Source organism: Cygnus atratus, chromosome Z, assembly GCF_013377495.2.
Source record: "Cygnus atratus isolate AKBS03 ecotype Queensland, Australia chromosome Z, CAtr_DNAZoo_HiC_assembly, whole genome shotgun sequence".
NCBI lineage: Eukaryota > Metazoa > Chordata > Aves > Anseriformes > Anatidae > Cygnus > Cygnus atratus.
This window is the reverse complement of record NC_066396.1, coordinates 20,221,317-20,239,716: the sequence shown is the minus strand read 5'-3', so window position 1 is coordinate 20,239,716 and position 18,400 is coordinate 20,221,317. Positions and strand designations below refer to the sequence as shown.

General features: G+C 35.4%; 1 protein-coding gene across 3 annotated transcripts in view; it reads left to right on the top strand.

Annotated features, from left to right (window-relative positions):
- Positions 1-18,400, top strand: part of PDE4D (phosphodiesterase 4D) — a 654,770-nt gene that overhangs the window by 477,071 nt on the left and 159,299 nt on the right. Inside the window, exon 1 of one of the 3 annotated variants that reach the window (XM_050716136.1) lies at positions 16,301-16,626. The exons of the other annotated variants lie outside the window; for them this stretch is intronic. Within the exon in view, the coding sequence (XP_050572093.1) occupies positions 16,562-16,626 (65 nt within the window). The 5' untranslated portion in view covers positions 16,301-16,561. Of the gene's footprint in view, positions 1-16,300; positions 16,627-18,400 lie in introns of those variants that run through there. 3 annotated transcript variants of the gene reach the window in all.

Genomic DNA, 18,400 nt, shown 5'->3' with positions numbered 1-18,400 from the left:
AAGCATAACTGAATTGTAAAAAGGTTTTAGGGTTGTTTAGAAAAGTGATTTAACTAGTCTGATGATCAATGTTGTTGGATTTTTTTTGTTTGGCTGCTGATACAAGTTGATGAGAACTCAACAGGGATATAACTCAAGTTTTTCTAAGCTTCAATGCATTTTTCTCCCTCTTTTTTTTTTTTTAACACTTCTTTAACCATTTCTCCACCTTAGTACACAGAACTGAGGAGGCCTATTTTAAATAGAAATACTTAAGTAATTTTCAGAAAATGGAATAATACAAGAAGGATTAAATTGAGCTATAAAGGCAAATTCCGTAGCATCATCTTAATGAATCAACAGAGGAAGGCCAGAAACAGGATGAACAACAGCCGTGTGTTATCCCTGTCTGATACATAAAAGACACCTGGCAATATCATTGAAATGCTAGCCTAGGAATTAAAATTCATTATTTTACTGGACAATAAAGTTAGAGAGACATTTTTTTTTCATTGTTTCCACAGAGACATTGTTTTTTTTCCCTGTTCTCTCTCTTTTCTCCATCCTCCTACTGGCCACCTTCTGTTCTGCAGATGCTCTCTCTCTGTTTGCTCTATACGGACATGCTATTTTTCGCTTTCCCAAGTCTCTTTCTTTGCAGGTACTGCTTTTTTTTTTTTTTTTTTCCTGTCATAATCTTATCTACAGATGTAATGAACAGAATTAGATTAAACTAAGAACATCTGGTTCTAATTTACCAGAAGTTTTTTGTTTGCTACTTCTTAGGTCTTAGAAAGGATTTTATATCCAAACTTTGCACCCTTTTTCCAGTACTGTCAACTCACCTTTTGAAAGATATTTTCTTCTGCAGACCTGGCTTCTCTAGAAATGTCTTGTATTGATTGGGGACTTTTAAAATTGACACACTTTAATTCTATTTTTTGATACAACAATTTTTATTTTCAATATATAATGTTTTGAAAACGTAGGTTCGGATTCTACACTATTAGTCTCACCTCTTGAACTTCATAGAAAGTCATGAAGTTTACAGAGGAGAAGCATCTTTAGAATTCAAGTTACTTTAAAATTAAATAAATTACATGTTGATTTCCCAGGCAGCCCCTCTCTAAATGAATGCTTCACTCTCTTTAAAGACACAGGTAATTCACATAAAAGCCTGCTGTATTTTACTGCTGTTACAGTTTGTCCTGTATTAGGATTAAACCAAGTGAATTAGAATGTCCTGAACTAGATCAACTCTTTGATCTCCTGTAATTTTAAATCAACAAGATCTGAACTGCCTTCAAAGGCACTGTGAAGTTTAGTCTCTGCAATGTGGTCTTAGGGGACTGATTCCATGAGTAGGATCCAATCTAACAATGTGGGCACAGAGTCTCAATAGCGAGAAGACTTCTCAGTTTTATTCAGTCTCATAGAAAAGCCCATTCATATATTAATCCCTTCCAGAATTTAATTCCTTCAGGACAATTGCAGTAAGCAGCACAGAAATTTGGAAAAGAACTTGTAAAGTTGTGTATTCCTTTTATAGTCAGAATAGAAGAGATGTACAACTGATAAACAGTGTAAACATGCATAAAGGATTTTTTCTCACTCATTTTTCTGTCTGCTGGCCTGTATATTCTGTGGAGTGTCCAAGAACCCTATAAATTCTTTTTAGATAGGCCTAAACTTTTTGTCTAGTTTTATTTCCTTCATCTGTTAGAGAAAGTGTCCTGTTGATAACTCCTGGGCATTTTCTGTTTTTCATTTCTCTGTAAGGTATGATTTACTTTTTTTTTTTTTTTTTTTTGAGCAATGAAATTGTTAACAATTGTTTCTCTGTACAGAGAATTGACAAATCGTCATACTAATTTATTACGTGTTCTCTAATTACAGTGTAAAATACCATATTTAATAAGCATTCTTGGAAAATTTATATACTATAAAAATACTAAAGTATCTTGGAAGATCCCCTTTTTTCCTTCACTAACTGTGGTATGATCAACTGGCAAACTGAAGTTGTTTGTATAGACAGTTATCTTACAAAAAACCTTTAATCTTAAACAACCAAACGAACAAAACCACCACCAACAACAAACAAACCAATCATTCTCTGACTTGTTCTTTTAGAAGTTTAGAGCAGACATTGCTTTGGTACAAATGGCTGCTGACCCATATTTCTGAAATGTATGGTCATCACTAAAAAAATTGTGAGTAAGTAGACCTGAAAGTACGATGTGGGTTCCTGAGAGCACAGCATTCTCTAGGAGCCCTTTGAAAGGTGTGCAGTATGGCACACATCTGTGACTGGCTAGGTACCACAGATGTTATTTCTGTATTATCTTGGGATTGCGCATGTGTGGGTTCTGTATTAGATATATAAGTCAACCAAAAGGAAGGATTAAACTGCAAACCTGAGGACTGCAATCATAATTTTAGTAGCTGATTGTTTTTAAATGCATTTCTACTTCACTTGAGTTAAAATAATATTTTTAGGTTTATAGTTTATTATCTTTCTTTAGGTCATTGAAAATTTATTAAAAGCTAGAAAGATTCTTCAGTTTTTATTTTCCTTTTGTGTCTTGCTGAGAGAGAATATTGGTAGGTGTGGTTCTTCTAATTTCTTTCTGTGCAAATCCTTCTAGAAAACAGATTTATGCCCAGAGTTTTTTCTAAAATGGTGACTTTTTGAGACATCATGCCAAGGGTTGTAAAGCAAGTAATCAGTGAAGGGCTTGAGCAGGGAAACTATTATGCTAGTGGGAAAAACATTACAGATCCAAACCATGTTAAGAAAACTTTCAGTGCAATGTTTGGAGGACTTGAACAAGAAAGACTGGGATAGTTAAGCTTCAAATGTTCATAAAATTATCACATCCATTAACACAGTTAAATACAATTTAAAATAAACATTGAAGGAGTCGTACTTTTTACATATTTTTTTAGTAATATGTATTAGATTTAGAACTTTTAAGGTAAAATGTCCTAGTAGCTCATCCTTATCTTTGCAAGAATGGCATCCCAACTGATAAATGTTTTATATGCCAAGAACTTTTTTTTCAGTTGTAAAAGGCAAAAGTGAACTTTTTGTTCTTGTCCAAAATAACCCAGCATGATAGAGAAAAAGAGAAGGGTAAAAAAAAAAATCTCAGCCAGGTTTTTTCCCTCTTTAAATATCACATTGTCTGGGTGTTGATCATCTGGACCTTGCAGGACTGAATCCATATATATATATATATATATTTTATATGTATATATATATATACACATACATATAAGTTGCTTAAACAGCAAAAATAAAATTCAGCATTTTAAAACTTTCATAGTCCTCAGACAGAAATGTGTCTCTTGCTGTGATTTGTAAAACCACCAGAGTATTTTGAATACTAGCAGAAGTTAGATTACATGTGCTTATGAGCACAGAACATTTAAAATTATATTATTACAGACAATATTTTATATCAGTAGTAGCCTTTTACAGTGTTTATACAGTGTATAACAGTATCAAATATAACAGTTTTCTGAAATGCTAAAATTAATTTCAAATAAAAAAGTCATTTACTATTTAAATATTTATATATCTTTCTGAATTTTTCTATAAATGAATCTGTTATTTTCATGTAAACTTTTACTTACTCATAGGGAAGTTTCTTTTTTTAACTACTTTTGTAGATAATTTACAGTGCCAATTAGAATAAGAATTCAGAATGATCTTTGCAGTCAAGTATTTATTTTTTTTAACTTTCTTTGAGTATGTAACAGAAACCAAACAAACCACCTTTCAGTTACATGTAAAATCCTGACAGTAAAAAGAAAAGGCTGACTCTAGCTTTTCTAGGCTTCATGCAACCACAATGAAATTCTAGCCTACATACTCTCTAAAGCAACCAATAGAAAGCATGTTATACATGCTGAATAAATTAATTAGTTTCAGCTTATAAGTGCTGTAGTTTAGATTTATTTTTAGTGTAAATTTCTATAAAATCAATTAGTATGCTTTTTCAAACCACAATGCTATTAATTTCCATCAGCACAAGGAGACATTATTGATAGGAAGTAAACTGCCAAACAAAATTTACTACATGTACTCCGTTTTGACACTCATTTACATACCTGTGACCAGATTCATCAAAGACTTAAAATCATTCAAAATTAGTTATTTCATGAAAAACTACTTCTTAATTGCTTGAATGTTCTCTAGTTTTAGGCACAAGCAAAACTGATTCAAGGTGTAGTACAGACACAGAATCACAGAATGGCGGAAGTTGGAAGGGACCTCTGAAGATCATCTAGTCCAACCCCCCAGTTGGACTAGTCCAGCAGGATCTGCTAGAGCACATTGTGCAGGATGACTTGTAGGTGGGGTTTGAATATCTCCAGAGAAGGTGACTCCACAACCTCTCTGGGCAAACTGTCCCAGTGCTCTGTCACTCTCACAGTAAAGAAGTGCCTCCTCATATTCAGCTGGAACTTCCTGTGCTTCAGTTTGTGCCCGTCACCTCTCATCCTGTTGCTGGGCAGAACTGAAAGGAGACCGGCTCCATCCTCTCAACACCCTCCCCTCAGATATTTATATACATTGATGAGGTCTACCCTCAGTCTTCTCTTTTCCAGGCTAAACAGGCCCAGTTCTCTCAGCCTGTCCTTGTATGACAGGTGCTCCAGTCCTCTCATCATCTTCGTAGCCCTCCTCTGGACTTTCTCCAGTAGCTCCATGTCCCTCTTGTGCTGGGAAGCCCAGAACTGGACACAATACTCCAGGTGTGGCCTCACCAGGGCTGAGGAGAGGGGGAGGATCACCTCGCTTGACCTGCTGGCAACACACTTCTGAATGCAGCCTAGGATCCCATCGGCCTTCTTGGCCACAAGGGCACACTGCTGGCTCATGGTCAGCCTGCTGTCCACCAGGACTCCCAGGTCCCTCTCTGCAGAGCTGCTCTCCAGCAGGACACCCCCCAGCCTGTACTGGTGCTTGGAGTTATTCCTCCTTGGGTGCAGGACCCAGCACTTGCCCTTGTTGAACTTCATGAGGTTCCTCTCAGTCCTACCCTCCAGCCAGCTGAGGTCCCTCTGAATGGCAGCACAGCCCTCTGGGGTATCAGCCACTCCTCCCAGCTTTGTGTCATCAGCAAACTTGCTGAGGGTGCACTCCTTTCCATTGTCCAAGTTGTTGATGAATAAAACAACACTGGACCCAGTACTGACCCCCGGGGGACACTGCTAGCTACAGGCCTCCAACTAGATTCTGTTAACACTAAGCACAACCCTCTGAGCTCTGCCATCCAGCCAATTGCCAATCCACCTCACTGTCCACTCATCTAGGCTGCACTTCCTGAGCTTGTCTAGGAGGATGTTATGGGAGACACTGTCAAAAGCCTTGCTGAAGCCATGCTCTCCTCAGGAGATCATGATGTTCCTGAGAAACATCATGCAATCGTAAGCAGACAACATGAACAGCTATGCTTGAAGTAGAGGTAGTAACCATAAAATGTAATCAGTGTTACTCTAGTTCTACTGAAAGAGTAACATTTCTGTGATGTCAGGATTTTACTCAGTTTTATACAAACAGCAGTCCAACTTTTCATTTTCTAGCCATTTTCAGGGCATTTCTTTGCCCTTTCTGGTAAAGGCAGATTTTGAGGAGATGTTTTAAAAGAGAAGCTTGAGGGGGTATGAAATTTCATGGAGTCTTTTTTACTGCACACAGAGTCTACATGATAAACACAAAATGTTGGAGAAAGGAGCAAAAAATTGGTGACTGAAGGTGTCTATTATAAGAATAATGAATAATGTCAACTGTAAGACAAACTAATAGATAAGGTAGAGATATAAATGACTTAGAGGAAAGATAATGTAGTTTATATAGAAAAAATAACTTACATATGAGAAATGAACAGAGACAGCCATACTTAGGGACATACAAAAAGAATTATGCTGTTGGAGCAGTGGGAGCAGTTTTATTTTATTATTTCATTTCATTTTACTTATCTTCATTATTATTATTATTTATTTTAGAAATATTATCTAAGTGAAGGCAATGATGTTTGGATATACCGATGCTGTTGAGGCCAAAACAAAGAATCAAGGCCAAAAGGATTGTAGGATGGCATGATGAAGTGAGAGGGAAAAAATAATAAAAAAAAGAAATAGTGATCACTTAAAGCTCAGTTTTAACATTTTGCTTCTAAGGGGATATCTGAAAACAGTATGAGAAGCACAGATAGGTAAAGTGAGGTAAGAAAGCTACAAAATGATTCCTCAACATAAATATGCTGTTTAAAAACATTTAAGAATAGTTAGTTTTAAAGTAATGGATGAGAAAAAAGATGCCAAGTACAGAAGGCTAAGAAATTAGCTTTGGAGAAGATGCAGGGTAAAACCGAGAGAAGAAGACAAGATTTCAGTCAGACAGCAGAGTTGAAATAGGAGAGGATGCTGAGTGTTAAAGAATTTTTAGAATCAGGAATTAGTTTCTGTCTTCAAAATCTGCCAGAGCTCAAGGAGAATGAAATTGAGATCTGGCCAGGAGGAGGTCATTTGAAGCACTAAATGATACATGAGCAAATGAAATATGGAAAATCTGTGAGGTTTAGACCAAGCCAATTACAGTTATTTCAAGGACAAAATTTATAACTTACATAACATTTTTAAAATGGTTGAATTTTACAACAGAGACATAACTGATTTTACAGTGGGTAACTATTGTGACCATGTAGCTGTTCTTTAGAAGAATCTGTAAGGCCATATTTTCCAAAAAAATGTGCCACAAAATAATTTATTTTATTGGGTAGAGCATATTACTCTAAAGGAAGAGTTAGTTGGAGAAAACCTTACTGTCAAAGAGTTTTGGGAGTTACTACAGAGTGGAAAGAAAAGTTTCATAATTCTTCAGAGAAATGACAATTTAATATTTATTTTCATTGTGCTTGAGCAAGTACATGTTGAAAAAGATAGCAAGTTAAGAGGTACTTGGTTGTCTGTATTCTTTCAGAATTACTCTTTTGCAAGAAAAGGAGTAAGTCCAGGCACATTACTTGATTTGAACTGCTATTAATTGTCATTGAAAATTATATTTAGTAGAACATCAGTAATGGACTTTCAGACATGTTGAATACAAAAGGGGAAGGAACAGGTAAGAATTCCTTTTGCAACTGTAAAGTGTTTATTTTTTTAAAGAAATGTGGTGTTGTAAGGTTGATGGGTTGCAAGCCGTATATAAAAAATATTAAGGCAAAAAAAATGAAGACTTCATGCCTTTTCTCTTTTCGAAATAATGCTTGTTTGTTCTGCACTTAACACAGCAGAAAATGACTTGAAGGAAGTCAGCTGGATCAGATTCAGTGGTTAAAAATAGAGAGCTCTGCTAATCAACTGCTAAAGGAGAGCATCAAGAAAAGAGAAGAGATTAATTTGCTATAGTAGAAGTCTATCATTAAAATATGTGAAAGAAAAACATTAGCTAAGTATCAGTTAAAACTTCGCTAGTTTCAGAATTGTTGTCCAACATATATGCCTATACAAAAAAGAACTATATAATACTCTGAACCATGACATATTTTCAGGAATTTGATTAAACACAAGGCAACTGTTTTACTAATAGAAGGGCCAAGAGGAAAGACTCACATTGCTAACCATGTCTAATATGGCACTGTACTGGCAATGCTGAAATGCTTGCATCAAATTTATGCAATTTATATATCCACAGCACCACAAAGTTTCTGGCTATAGGCATTTCTGCCAGTGGTATTTAACAGCCAATGTGGCTGCCATTTTTTTCAGATTTGTTTTTCAATGTGCTCATCTTATGCCTGATAAGTTGTCTAAAAGGGGGAAAATTCACATGGAAAAGTGAAATAAAGAGTTCAGACAGAACTAATAAATTTGTCCTAAAATGAAGAGAAAATTAGGATCAGTGAGTATGAGAAACTTGTATATTTCCTCTTCCAGATGTCTGGGTATTCAGGAGAAATCTGTCTTAGGTAAGTTTCAGTGCTAAACTTAGGTGACATACCATATACGTATTCCTTCTCATCACTTCTCCCACCCACAGGAAAGGAAAGGCTAAGAGGTTAGAGGTGTAGCTTTTTTGAACCTGGGTGGTTAATTCATTAGTATGAACTGGGGAGGCAATGTCTTGACATTGTTCTTCCTTCACTTGTTCCAAATACGATAAGATGTGAGGCAAAATGAAAAAAATGTTTTAAAACCTACATTTCTCTAAAAATAAAGAAAAACGTTAATCCTGTCTACATTGAGTTCAACTGCTCCAAGTAAGAGCGTGAACAGGGGGAAAAAAAAAGCGTGTTATAGCAACTTACAGATTTATCAAGCACATCTTGAAACACCCAAAAAATAGGTTTCTAGTGTAAAATAGGCAGATATCCTCTGTAGTTGACAGACAGACAGATAGAGAGTTGTGAGGAACAGATAACTCTGTCCTAAAAATAGATGTCTAAATCATGGAAATAGACTGCCCCTGAAAGTACCTATCAGAGTTGTCTATAAACAGAGCCTAGCTGACCAGCTTAAATCAGTATCCAAATCTTCTGACAGCTCAAGGCTAGTGAGAAAATTCCTTTCTTGGTGTTCCTCATTTAGATCTCAGTCAATAATTCATGGCAAGTAATGTACTCAGAATTTGACCTTGATTTGTGCTCATAGAATGCTCTCATGTGAGTTGCCGCCTTTCTAAAACATATTAATTTATTATTTGTTCTAATCACAGATTTGAGTTTATGAGCATGAAATGCATGGGGTTTCTCTCTCTCTCTCGGTTATACCATCTAGAGTAAGTCTTTGGAGCTTCCCATACCTGAAAAACAAATAGGAGATAAACAAGATTTGAGAAATTTTTATACATTTCAGTGGATTTTTTGGATTTGTGTTTCAATGGATTTGTGTTTAAATGGAAACACAAATGGAAACACAAATGACCAGACACCCGTAGATATAAATCCTCTTCAAGAAAATTTCAGTAGCAGAGCAAATGATTTAAATTTAATTTTCTTTCCTCACATTTTCCAGAAGGACTTAAAAGTGTGTATGATGTCATTCAACCAAGCAGGAATTCTATCCACGTATGACTCACTCAGGTCATGGTCCAATACCTCTGGATGCCAAGATTCTAGTGAAGAACACGGGGAAATCCACTCCCCTCTCATTTAGAGAACTGTGCTGCTACACGGCTGTCAATACCATAGCTCTTGTTTGCTTTTAGGAAGACTTTCTGATAGTAAAAGCTGATTTCGTCTAAGCTTCCAAAAAGACAAAAGCGTTACTGAGACACAATCATTGTAGAGTATGTGTGGCTGGAGAAAATGGCTTTGTTGTCAGTGGTAGATTTTTTGTTCTGAACAACATAAAATATTTTTAGAAGTATTTTAATATATAAGATTTGCTAACATACTTAAAATTTAAGTGGATCAGTTAATTTTCAAGTTATATATATAAGTTTTGTCTTCTTGAAATTGTGGCATATTTTGTATTGTTGAAATATTAATATATTGTCTTCTTGAAATGGTGGTACTCCTAAGCATTTCACAGGTGTCTCTCCTAAGTGTTTGAGTGATAATAGCAAAACTACCCAATTCTCAACAACAATGAAGGGTTTGTATCCTACAAAGTAGTATTTGATTATTATTGTCACTTAACAGTAACTGTGTTCAGGACTAGCCCAAATTATGAAATCTTTGTAAAGGGAATGTGGGGACTACTGTTACTGTAGTCACTCACCGTGACTAGTAGTCACTGCTTCATTTACAAAAGAGAAAAAATGTTAGTCTTTACCTTTTTTAAGCCAAAAAGACTGCCGTATTGCACTTGGAAAACATAGCTGCTGGTTAGCTCTGTAGTGACTTAAGTTTAAGCCCCATATGTTTTTTAAGAAACTGTTTAGCTGAGACACTGTAATCCAAGTTTGTGTCTAGCAAATAGTTACTAATGAGCTATGAACCCTTGAAAAACAGAAGGTATGATGGAAATGTCAATAGATTTTCCCTCTAACAGCATAATTACTTCTGTAATTATTGCAGTATATCCATTTGGAGCTGACATGACTGTATTTTATAATGCAAACTATGTTTTTATATTATATATATAGTGTTTAAATATCTGTTGTTTGTTTGTTCTGTATGTATCTTATTTAAATAAAAGGAAAAACAAAACAACAACAACAAAAAACAGCCTGATACACTAGGGAGCCTTAGCTCAGCTCAAGTCCAAAATCTTCCAGTGGGCTAGTATTTATTTTTAGGCTACTCACTGTTTTTCAGTATTAAATTTTCCAGTGTCTTCCAGTCCAACATTCATAGGTAGCTTTTATTTCAGCCCTAAACCATTAAAAAAAAAAAAAAAGCCCTAAGCATTGCCCACAGCCATAGCTGATATCACAAGATCACATTTCCTAGAATGTAAAGACAGAAAAAAAAAAAAAATCCTGTATATAAAAAATTATCCCTTGTTTGTTTTTTTGTTTGTTTTTTATCGCTAGCAGATGAAGTACACAGATACTATATCTACTGTAATACAACAGCTGAGCCTAGATGGATAGTGATCAGTTAGTACTGAATTTACTAATCTCCAGTCAAATAATGGAATGGATTAAATGAAAACTTGTCTATAATAAAGGCAGAGGAACACTTTTGCACTCCAGAATATTAAGAACCAGGCTTCTGCTGTTAGGGAGTGGGAAACTCTAAGCCCTATCCCTAAAACATCTCTTATCTGCTTCTTATGGTACAGCTCAGGCAGCAACACCAGACAGTTTCAAAGGGTACCACAGCTGAGTATCCATGAAAAAAGGTATTATGGCAGGTATCCTCACATAAGGCCCCTCTTTGCTATGCTACCTATGAGGAGTTTTACGTTATTGAGTCTGGATAAAGCTTTGTTAGAGCACATAGTAACTTTATTTACACTGTAATCACTGAGCAAATAAACCATATTTATTCATAAGTCAGGTAGTTTGATCTAAGCAGCTAAATATAAATGACTATAGGAGCAAAACATTACTGACTGTATTTCTTCTGTGCCCTTGGGTTTGCCTTTTTCAGAGTCACAGAATGGTTGAGATTGGAAGGGACCTCTGGAGGTCATCTGGTCCAATCCCCCTCCTCAAGCAGGGCCAACTCAAGCATGTCCAAATGGATTTTTTTTTTTCATTCTTAGGAATACTAAGATGTAATTATTATTATATTTTTCTGTTATTTTACTTATGCAGTCATATATAGCTTTTTCTTCTTTGATATATAAGCTTCAGTCAGAAGGGAATATGCTGTTACCTAAAAATGAACAGCAGAGTTTGTTTCTCTGGCATTCTGTCAACATCCTAGAAAAGAGTATTTTTGAAATCATTACTTACATTGAGCAAAGTACAATCTTCTGAAGCGTCAAAAATTTCCTTCTCTAATTCTATGGCTAATTCTTATTAATGAAAGATATCTCTTCTGAACCAACACTTGCATTACTAGTTCTCAAGCCCACCCATGCACAGGTAATATAAGAACATCTTGCTAATCTTTTCTGTCCTTCAATCTTGTACCGCCATTCAGAATATAAGAGGATAAACTAGTGCTGCGGATGAACTCTGCAACCCACAATTTAGCAAAACTAACTGGTATGGTCTTAACTTGTGAGGAAATTTGTTTTTGTTGTGGAGTAAGAGCTCCTAGAAATTAGAAAGGTTAAATTTGTGTCTCAGTTCATACTTCTAAACTGAAAACAATTTAGGGTAAACATAAAAGCTGGAAAGCATGTACGAAGAAAAGAAAGGAAGGGCACAAAATTTGTAAAAGACCAGCTGCAATAGTAGCTAAACAAAACTGGGGCAGTGCTGAATGAAAGAGCCAAGCTCCTGGTTTTTAGAGATATAATGATAATCCTGCCTGAAATAGATTCATGACAGAATAGGAAATTCTACCTGAAATATGAAATATGAAATATGAAATATGAAGCATGAGGCTGCACATGAAGAAGCAAAAGTGTGTCATATACCTTTCATTTGCTAATGTGCATTCCAAACAACGTACTTAAAAGCTCAGTCATTCTTTACATGTTGAGACTTGATTTTAGCCTTCCAGGATTCTGTTTCTCCTGATACATTGACAGTGTCTCTAAGTCTCCTAAAGAAATGTATATTAGAAATTAGAATTAGAAATTCCTGAATTTGTCACTGTAGTAAACAAGAAAAATAGTTTCCATTGTTGCAGTTTTAAATTACAATGTTAAATTCAAGTCTTAAAAGACGACAGATTTTTTGCTTTGTCTTAGAAAAGGAATATTTTGAATCTATTTCTTCAACTTGTATATAACACCTGTAGCATGCTTTCAGTCCTTTTTTTGTCCAAGTGCTTTTCAAGTAGCATGATGTGCATTATACCTAATTTCACAGAAACATAGAAAGGTTTGGATTGGAACGGGCCTTAAAGACCATCTAATTCCAACCCCCCTGCCGTGGGCAGGGACAACTCCCACCAGACAAGGTTGCTCAAAGCCCCATCCAACTGAACACTTCCAGGGATGGGCATCCGCAGCTTCTCTGGGCAACCTCTCCAATGATTCACTGCTCTCTGAGTAAATAATTTCCTAATATCTAATCTAAATTTAACTTATTTAGTTTAAAACTACTCCTTGTAGTTTGTCACTTCACTCCCTGACAAAGAGTCCCCTCCCCAGCTTTTCTGCAGGCCCTCTTTAGGTACTGGAAGGCCGCTGTAAGGTCTCCCCGGAGCCTTCTTTTCTTCAGGCTGAACAACCCCACTCCCTCAGCCTGTCTTCATAGGAGAGGTGCTCCAGCGCTCTGATCATCCTTGTGGCCTTCCTTTGGACTTGTTCTGATACTTCTGTGTCCTTCTTGTACTGGGAGCTCCAGAGCCGAATGCAGCACTCCAGGTGGGGCGTCAGAACAGCAGAGCAGAGGGGAAGAATCACCTCCCTCACCCTCCTGGTCATGCTGCTTTTGATGCAGCCCAGGATACAGTTGGCTTTCTGGGCTGCAAGTGCACATTGCTGGTTCAATTTACAAATTGAGGAAGTCAAAACTCAGAATGGTTAAGCAAATTTTCCAGACTCTTAAGACAAAGATGTTCCCAAACACGAACAAACCGATCCAGCCTGTGCCTCATTCCCTAAGCCATGTTTTTTCCAATTCACCTTAATTTTCAGCTTTGTGTAATGCAACACTGGTATTCACTCAATTACTTACTAATTTGAGGTTGAGTAACTCAGATACAAGCATCCTCAAATCCTGCACATATTTTATAGTTGCTGTCTTAATTCCTTTGGAGAGCTTGACTATACAATAAAAACACTGGTCGACTGATACACATAGATAATAAATACTGTTGCTTTTGTTATTAGTGTGTAGCAGCACTGAATGGAACCATCTCATAGTGTTCTCTTTATCTTAAAATCTGTTTGCCTTATTTTCATTATGCAGTCAACACTTGCCTTAATTGTGATAGCATACCGTCAAGAGCTCAGTTCAAGACCAGTTTTATTTCTTGTGTTATTACTGACACCCTAAAAAAAAAGATTCTAAAAAGGAAAAGAAATGTATATTTTTTAAGTTACAGAATTGCATGTACAAATCAGATGCTACAAATGGCTATTGCATTTGTCTCAAATATATGCTTGTATTCATGTACAATGCATACACTATATGTACATCTGTAAAACCATGCACATCTGCTTATAAACCTTCAAGGTTCAATAACAAATATGCTTATATTTCTCTTCTTTAAAGTATTTTAATTTTATCTTTGTACATAATTTGCATTTTGGCATTCTGGATTTAGTATGACATGCAATAGCTCTTACTCAAAATATATTGTTCTGGGAAAAAAAGAATGCCTCCGATGACATTAGATATAGTCTCCATCTGCTGATGTGTGTCTCAGCTCTTACAATGATTTTGGGTCTGTAACTGTGATTTCTTGTGTCTTTGAGAAATTTAATTTACTGCTACTGCTCATGGCTCCTTACTGGCTATTTTAATAATTAATACTTTGATAACACAGTTTTCTGTTGCTATCATGGTGGAATGGCTATATATCTCTTTACTCTCTTAATTTGTCTCTCAATTTCTCACTATTGAGCTTATGTTATTTAACCCCATACCAAGACCTAAATGGACCTAAAGTAGATGTGTATCTATGGTTTTTTTTATCTGTACCTAGGTCAATTTTGGAATTTTAGTGAAAAGGTACTTAGAGGGCTGAACTTTATTTCTATGGAGCCAATGAAAGGGACCAAAAAAGAAAGCAAATTAGCAATAGGTTTTTATTGTGTTTTACCTTCATTGCTGATCTGCATCTCCAGCAGGCATTTTTGGATGGTGCATTGACAAAATATTAGCTTAAATATAAATACCTGTAACTATAGTTCATTTATAAATATAGCAATATTTAGTATATAAATATACAGTAGTGTATTTATGCTTATATATTTATTAACTGTAAGTAGATGGTAGCGTCTGGATTGATACACTTTTGACAGCAAACCATCCTGAGATTCATACTGCATTGTTCAGCGGAAGTAATCCTTGAATATTCCATTCCGGTATAGTACTGGATAGTACTGTGAAATTTTTTAATCTACTAGAAATTATTGGATCTGTTTAATTATTTTGCATTCCTTCATTGATATGGGAATAATGTTGATGTTTATCAACAATAAATAATAATAGACAATAAATAATAAATAAGGCAAACTTTTAAAAAGGCTTTAAAATGACCATCTATTCTGTAATAGCCCATCACCTCAATTTCATACTGATTTTGGTTTTCTTCATGATCTATCCTATCTGTTTAAAGAATAAAAAAGTTTCACAACATGGTGAGTCCATGTTAAACAACATTTAACTCCACTATTACAGACCTGTAACCTGCACACAGTGACAGACTCAACTGTTACTAAAGGTCCCATGACTGCATGACCCTTTGAGCTAAATTTATCACAGATGTTTTTTCCATTCTTTGAGGTTAACTTTTATGATTTCACAGAACTCTTACAAAATGTCTTGTATTAACCAGTAGATGGTATTTGAAAGATAGATGCCATAAAACATGAAGAACAGAATGCTTAGCATGAAACCTTATTAACATTCCTTTTGCTGCTGTGGAGCACTTTATATGCAAATGAATGGCACAAGCCTCCAGGGCAGTTAGGATCTTTCTTGTTGATACACAGTGTAGTTTGTAATGCATTTTATTGCACTGTTATAAAGTGCAAAGGTTCCAGAAAGCTTTACACACTTTATATGCATTTTTATTTAATGAATGGTGTTGTATTTTAGTGCAGAACCTGTTCATCATGTTTTCCTTCTATTTGTCAAGTCTGTATACCTTTTAGAAATAACATTTTTACTGCATTTTTTTATTATTAATCAAGCTTTAGTGAAAAGTAATATGCCACAGCACTTGTAACATTGTACAAAAAATTGCTATTGTGCTTGTAACCACTTGTTGAGCAATAGCTCTCAGTTTAAAAAAAAAAAATTATAACAAGTTTTAGAGGAAATTCAAAATGCATAACTTGTATATTCACTACCCAGTTCTCTACATGTATATTTTACCTCTTTTAACACTAAAATTGTCAAATTAGACTTATATTTCCTAAAAGGAATTCGCTCTCAAAGCTTTTATGATAAGTTTTTGTCTAGAAATTATAAATGCAAGTTCAGTTGTTTGAAATGCATAACTATTAATGTACTTATTAAAACAGGAAAAAATCTCTTTCTGCAGTATGGGACAGAGAACGTCATGTTAGAGTTCTTTAGCTGAGGTATTTTGTCCTTCACCGATTTATAACAATAGCTGTCTGTATGCGTGTTTGACTTTAACAGTCAACAAGGAATTTTATTTTTACTGAACTTCCCCACAGTGTTTTGAATTTCTTTCAAAGAGGGAATGCTTTCTGGTTTGTGAAGTTAAACAATAGTACTTATTCACAGTACCTAGTATAGGCAAGGGTTAGGAGAAAAGGAAAAGGAAGAATTACATTTCTAGGTAAGACTTTAGTTAGCTTGGAACGAAAGATCTTTGTTCCTTTCTTTACTCCACAAAGAGTAATTTATCTAGGAAGTCTCTAAATGGAAATTCCCTATGAGCTCACTAATGTTACTGTACCTTACATTCGTCTTTTCCTTTCATTCTTTGTCCATCAGCATTGTTTCCCCCCCCCCCTTTTTTTTTTTTTTAAATATGATTGACCTTTAAACCTGTTGTTATCAGCCTGCAAGAAAGAGATAGAGACTCTTTTCAGCTGCCTTGGTTCCCATGTGACCTACAGGGAGAATAGATTCAAAATAGACTAGTTCCTCCCAGGGCAATACAAGGCAGAAGAGAAAAGCACTGTCATTTCCGAACAGCACAGTGCTAGAGTAAATCAGTGTAAAAAGAGAAGGAGTTGCAGCGTGTTAGAATTCTTCCTCTGGAGCCTGGATTATTACAGGAAAAGCATTTGAAGGATTTTTTTTTTTTTTTTTTAAAGAAGGTTTTGAAAGACACTTTGAAATGGAGTACTTTGAGCTTTATAAGGAAAACTGATGTTTGAGTGCTAGGAAGACTGGAGGAATTTTTTCAAAATGAGCATTGTTATGAAGCCAAGATCCCGATCTACCAGCTCCTTAAGGACTGCCGATGCAATGTGGTAACGTGTTTGGCTTTTTTCTTTCAAGTTTCCCTTCCTATAATGACACATAGACATGTCCCAAGAAAGTCACAGGGTTTAATTTTGATTTGATAGATTTTGCATGGTTATTGAAGTTGTTTGGCTGTTTCACAATTAAAAGTAAGAAACAAAATTCTGTCTTTTTTTTTCCTGTACATTATGCTGTGTGTAGTATTTTTTAATGAGAGGCATTACGTAAGTTTTTTCCGTTTAGTAATCAGATTCAGTACTTGCACTTACAGATGCTTTCTAAAAATCTTCAGTAGATTTACTTCAGCAACAAGCTTATTACATACAGCTTGCAGTTCTGGAGGCTGGATGTTAAAACAGAGCTATAGTTTGCATGAGCTATTTTAGGATGCTTACATGTCGCTTTGTTGCATAAATAGACTGACTGTAGAGAAAAGTGTTCTGGGAGGAGACAGACTTCACAGTGGCATGAGTGAGACTGCGTTGTGTTACACTTCACGCATTTGCCCTGCACTCATACTTGGAGGAGTAGAAGCAGATTGTAAAAGTGATCTGTGTGTATGACTTTCTTGCTAATTTTTCAGTTAGTAGTTGTTAAAGCTCAGTATTTTATTTTTTTTTCTTGGAGAAACTTCTGCATTCTATAGCTTGTTAGAGACAAACAGGACAATTTTCTATTAGGTATAATAAATAAATAAATTCAAAGTTCTCTGTTAATATCTCCCACATTTTTTTTCTCTCTACTTTTTTTTTTTTAAAAAAATAAAAACATTGTCATTTATATAAATAAAATAATAAACTAATTGTTCGGGACTATATAACTGATATATAAAATGATGCACTTTAAAATATAGCCTTTGCTTAGAAATAAATGGCTGATGTGACTGTGGGATAGAATAGTAACTAATTTTTTTGGTGAGCAAATATATCAAGTTAACATAATTGAATATGAGCTAATATGTCCAGTTAGTAGGCTAATGTTCAATTAGCCTATTCAAATCTTTATGTTTCAAATAGTATTGAATTAAGTCATTCCAAGTCATGTCATTACTATCATTAAAGCAAGTAATTTTTTCCAGTTGTCCTTTAACTAAGAACATCTTATAGTAAAAGAAAACTAACTGCAGTACTCTAACTAAGTAGTAGTCCCAGTTGATTTCAGAAGCTGAAAGAGTTTTGCTGAAATGACTGCAATAAACAGTGGCTCTTTATCTTTATTAAAATGCAGTAAAGTAATAATAAAAAGTTGGTGAATTATATATCACTAAAGCGTTACACTGCATGCTACTAAAACAATAACACCTGGAAGTGCTATAATAGATTATGTGTCTCCAAGGTAGTGAGCTAAAACATGCATGCCTTAATTATTATGTAAAGATATGCAAATGAACTGGTATCCTTCTGATTACTTCATCTTCCTGTCAATTTTATCTTTTTTGACTGCTTCCATTAAGTTGTGAAAAAGAAGAAAAATTCTGAGGTGATATATGCAGTCTGGTATGACCACCAATTACAGTCTAAAACAGCTGCTTGCGTCCCTTTTTCTGCCAACGCTTTTAGTTAGTGCATTGATCTGGTGGATCAATGGAAGATTCCATGTTCTGCTAGCTGTGAGTTGAGAGTCATCTCCTACCGTGCAGTTTGGAAACATTACCTGAGCTCAGGATGTGGCTCACAGGGAGATCCTTGAGAGCTGTCTAGATGAGGCACATACTGTTCTCTTTGTGTGCAGCTGAGCCAGGCCAGCCCTGCCCAAGTGGGAAACCAGGAGAAAGAGAAAGGA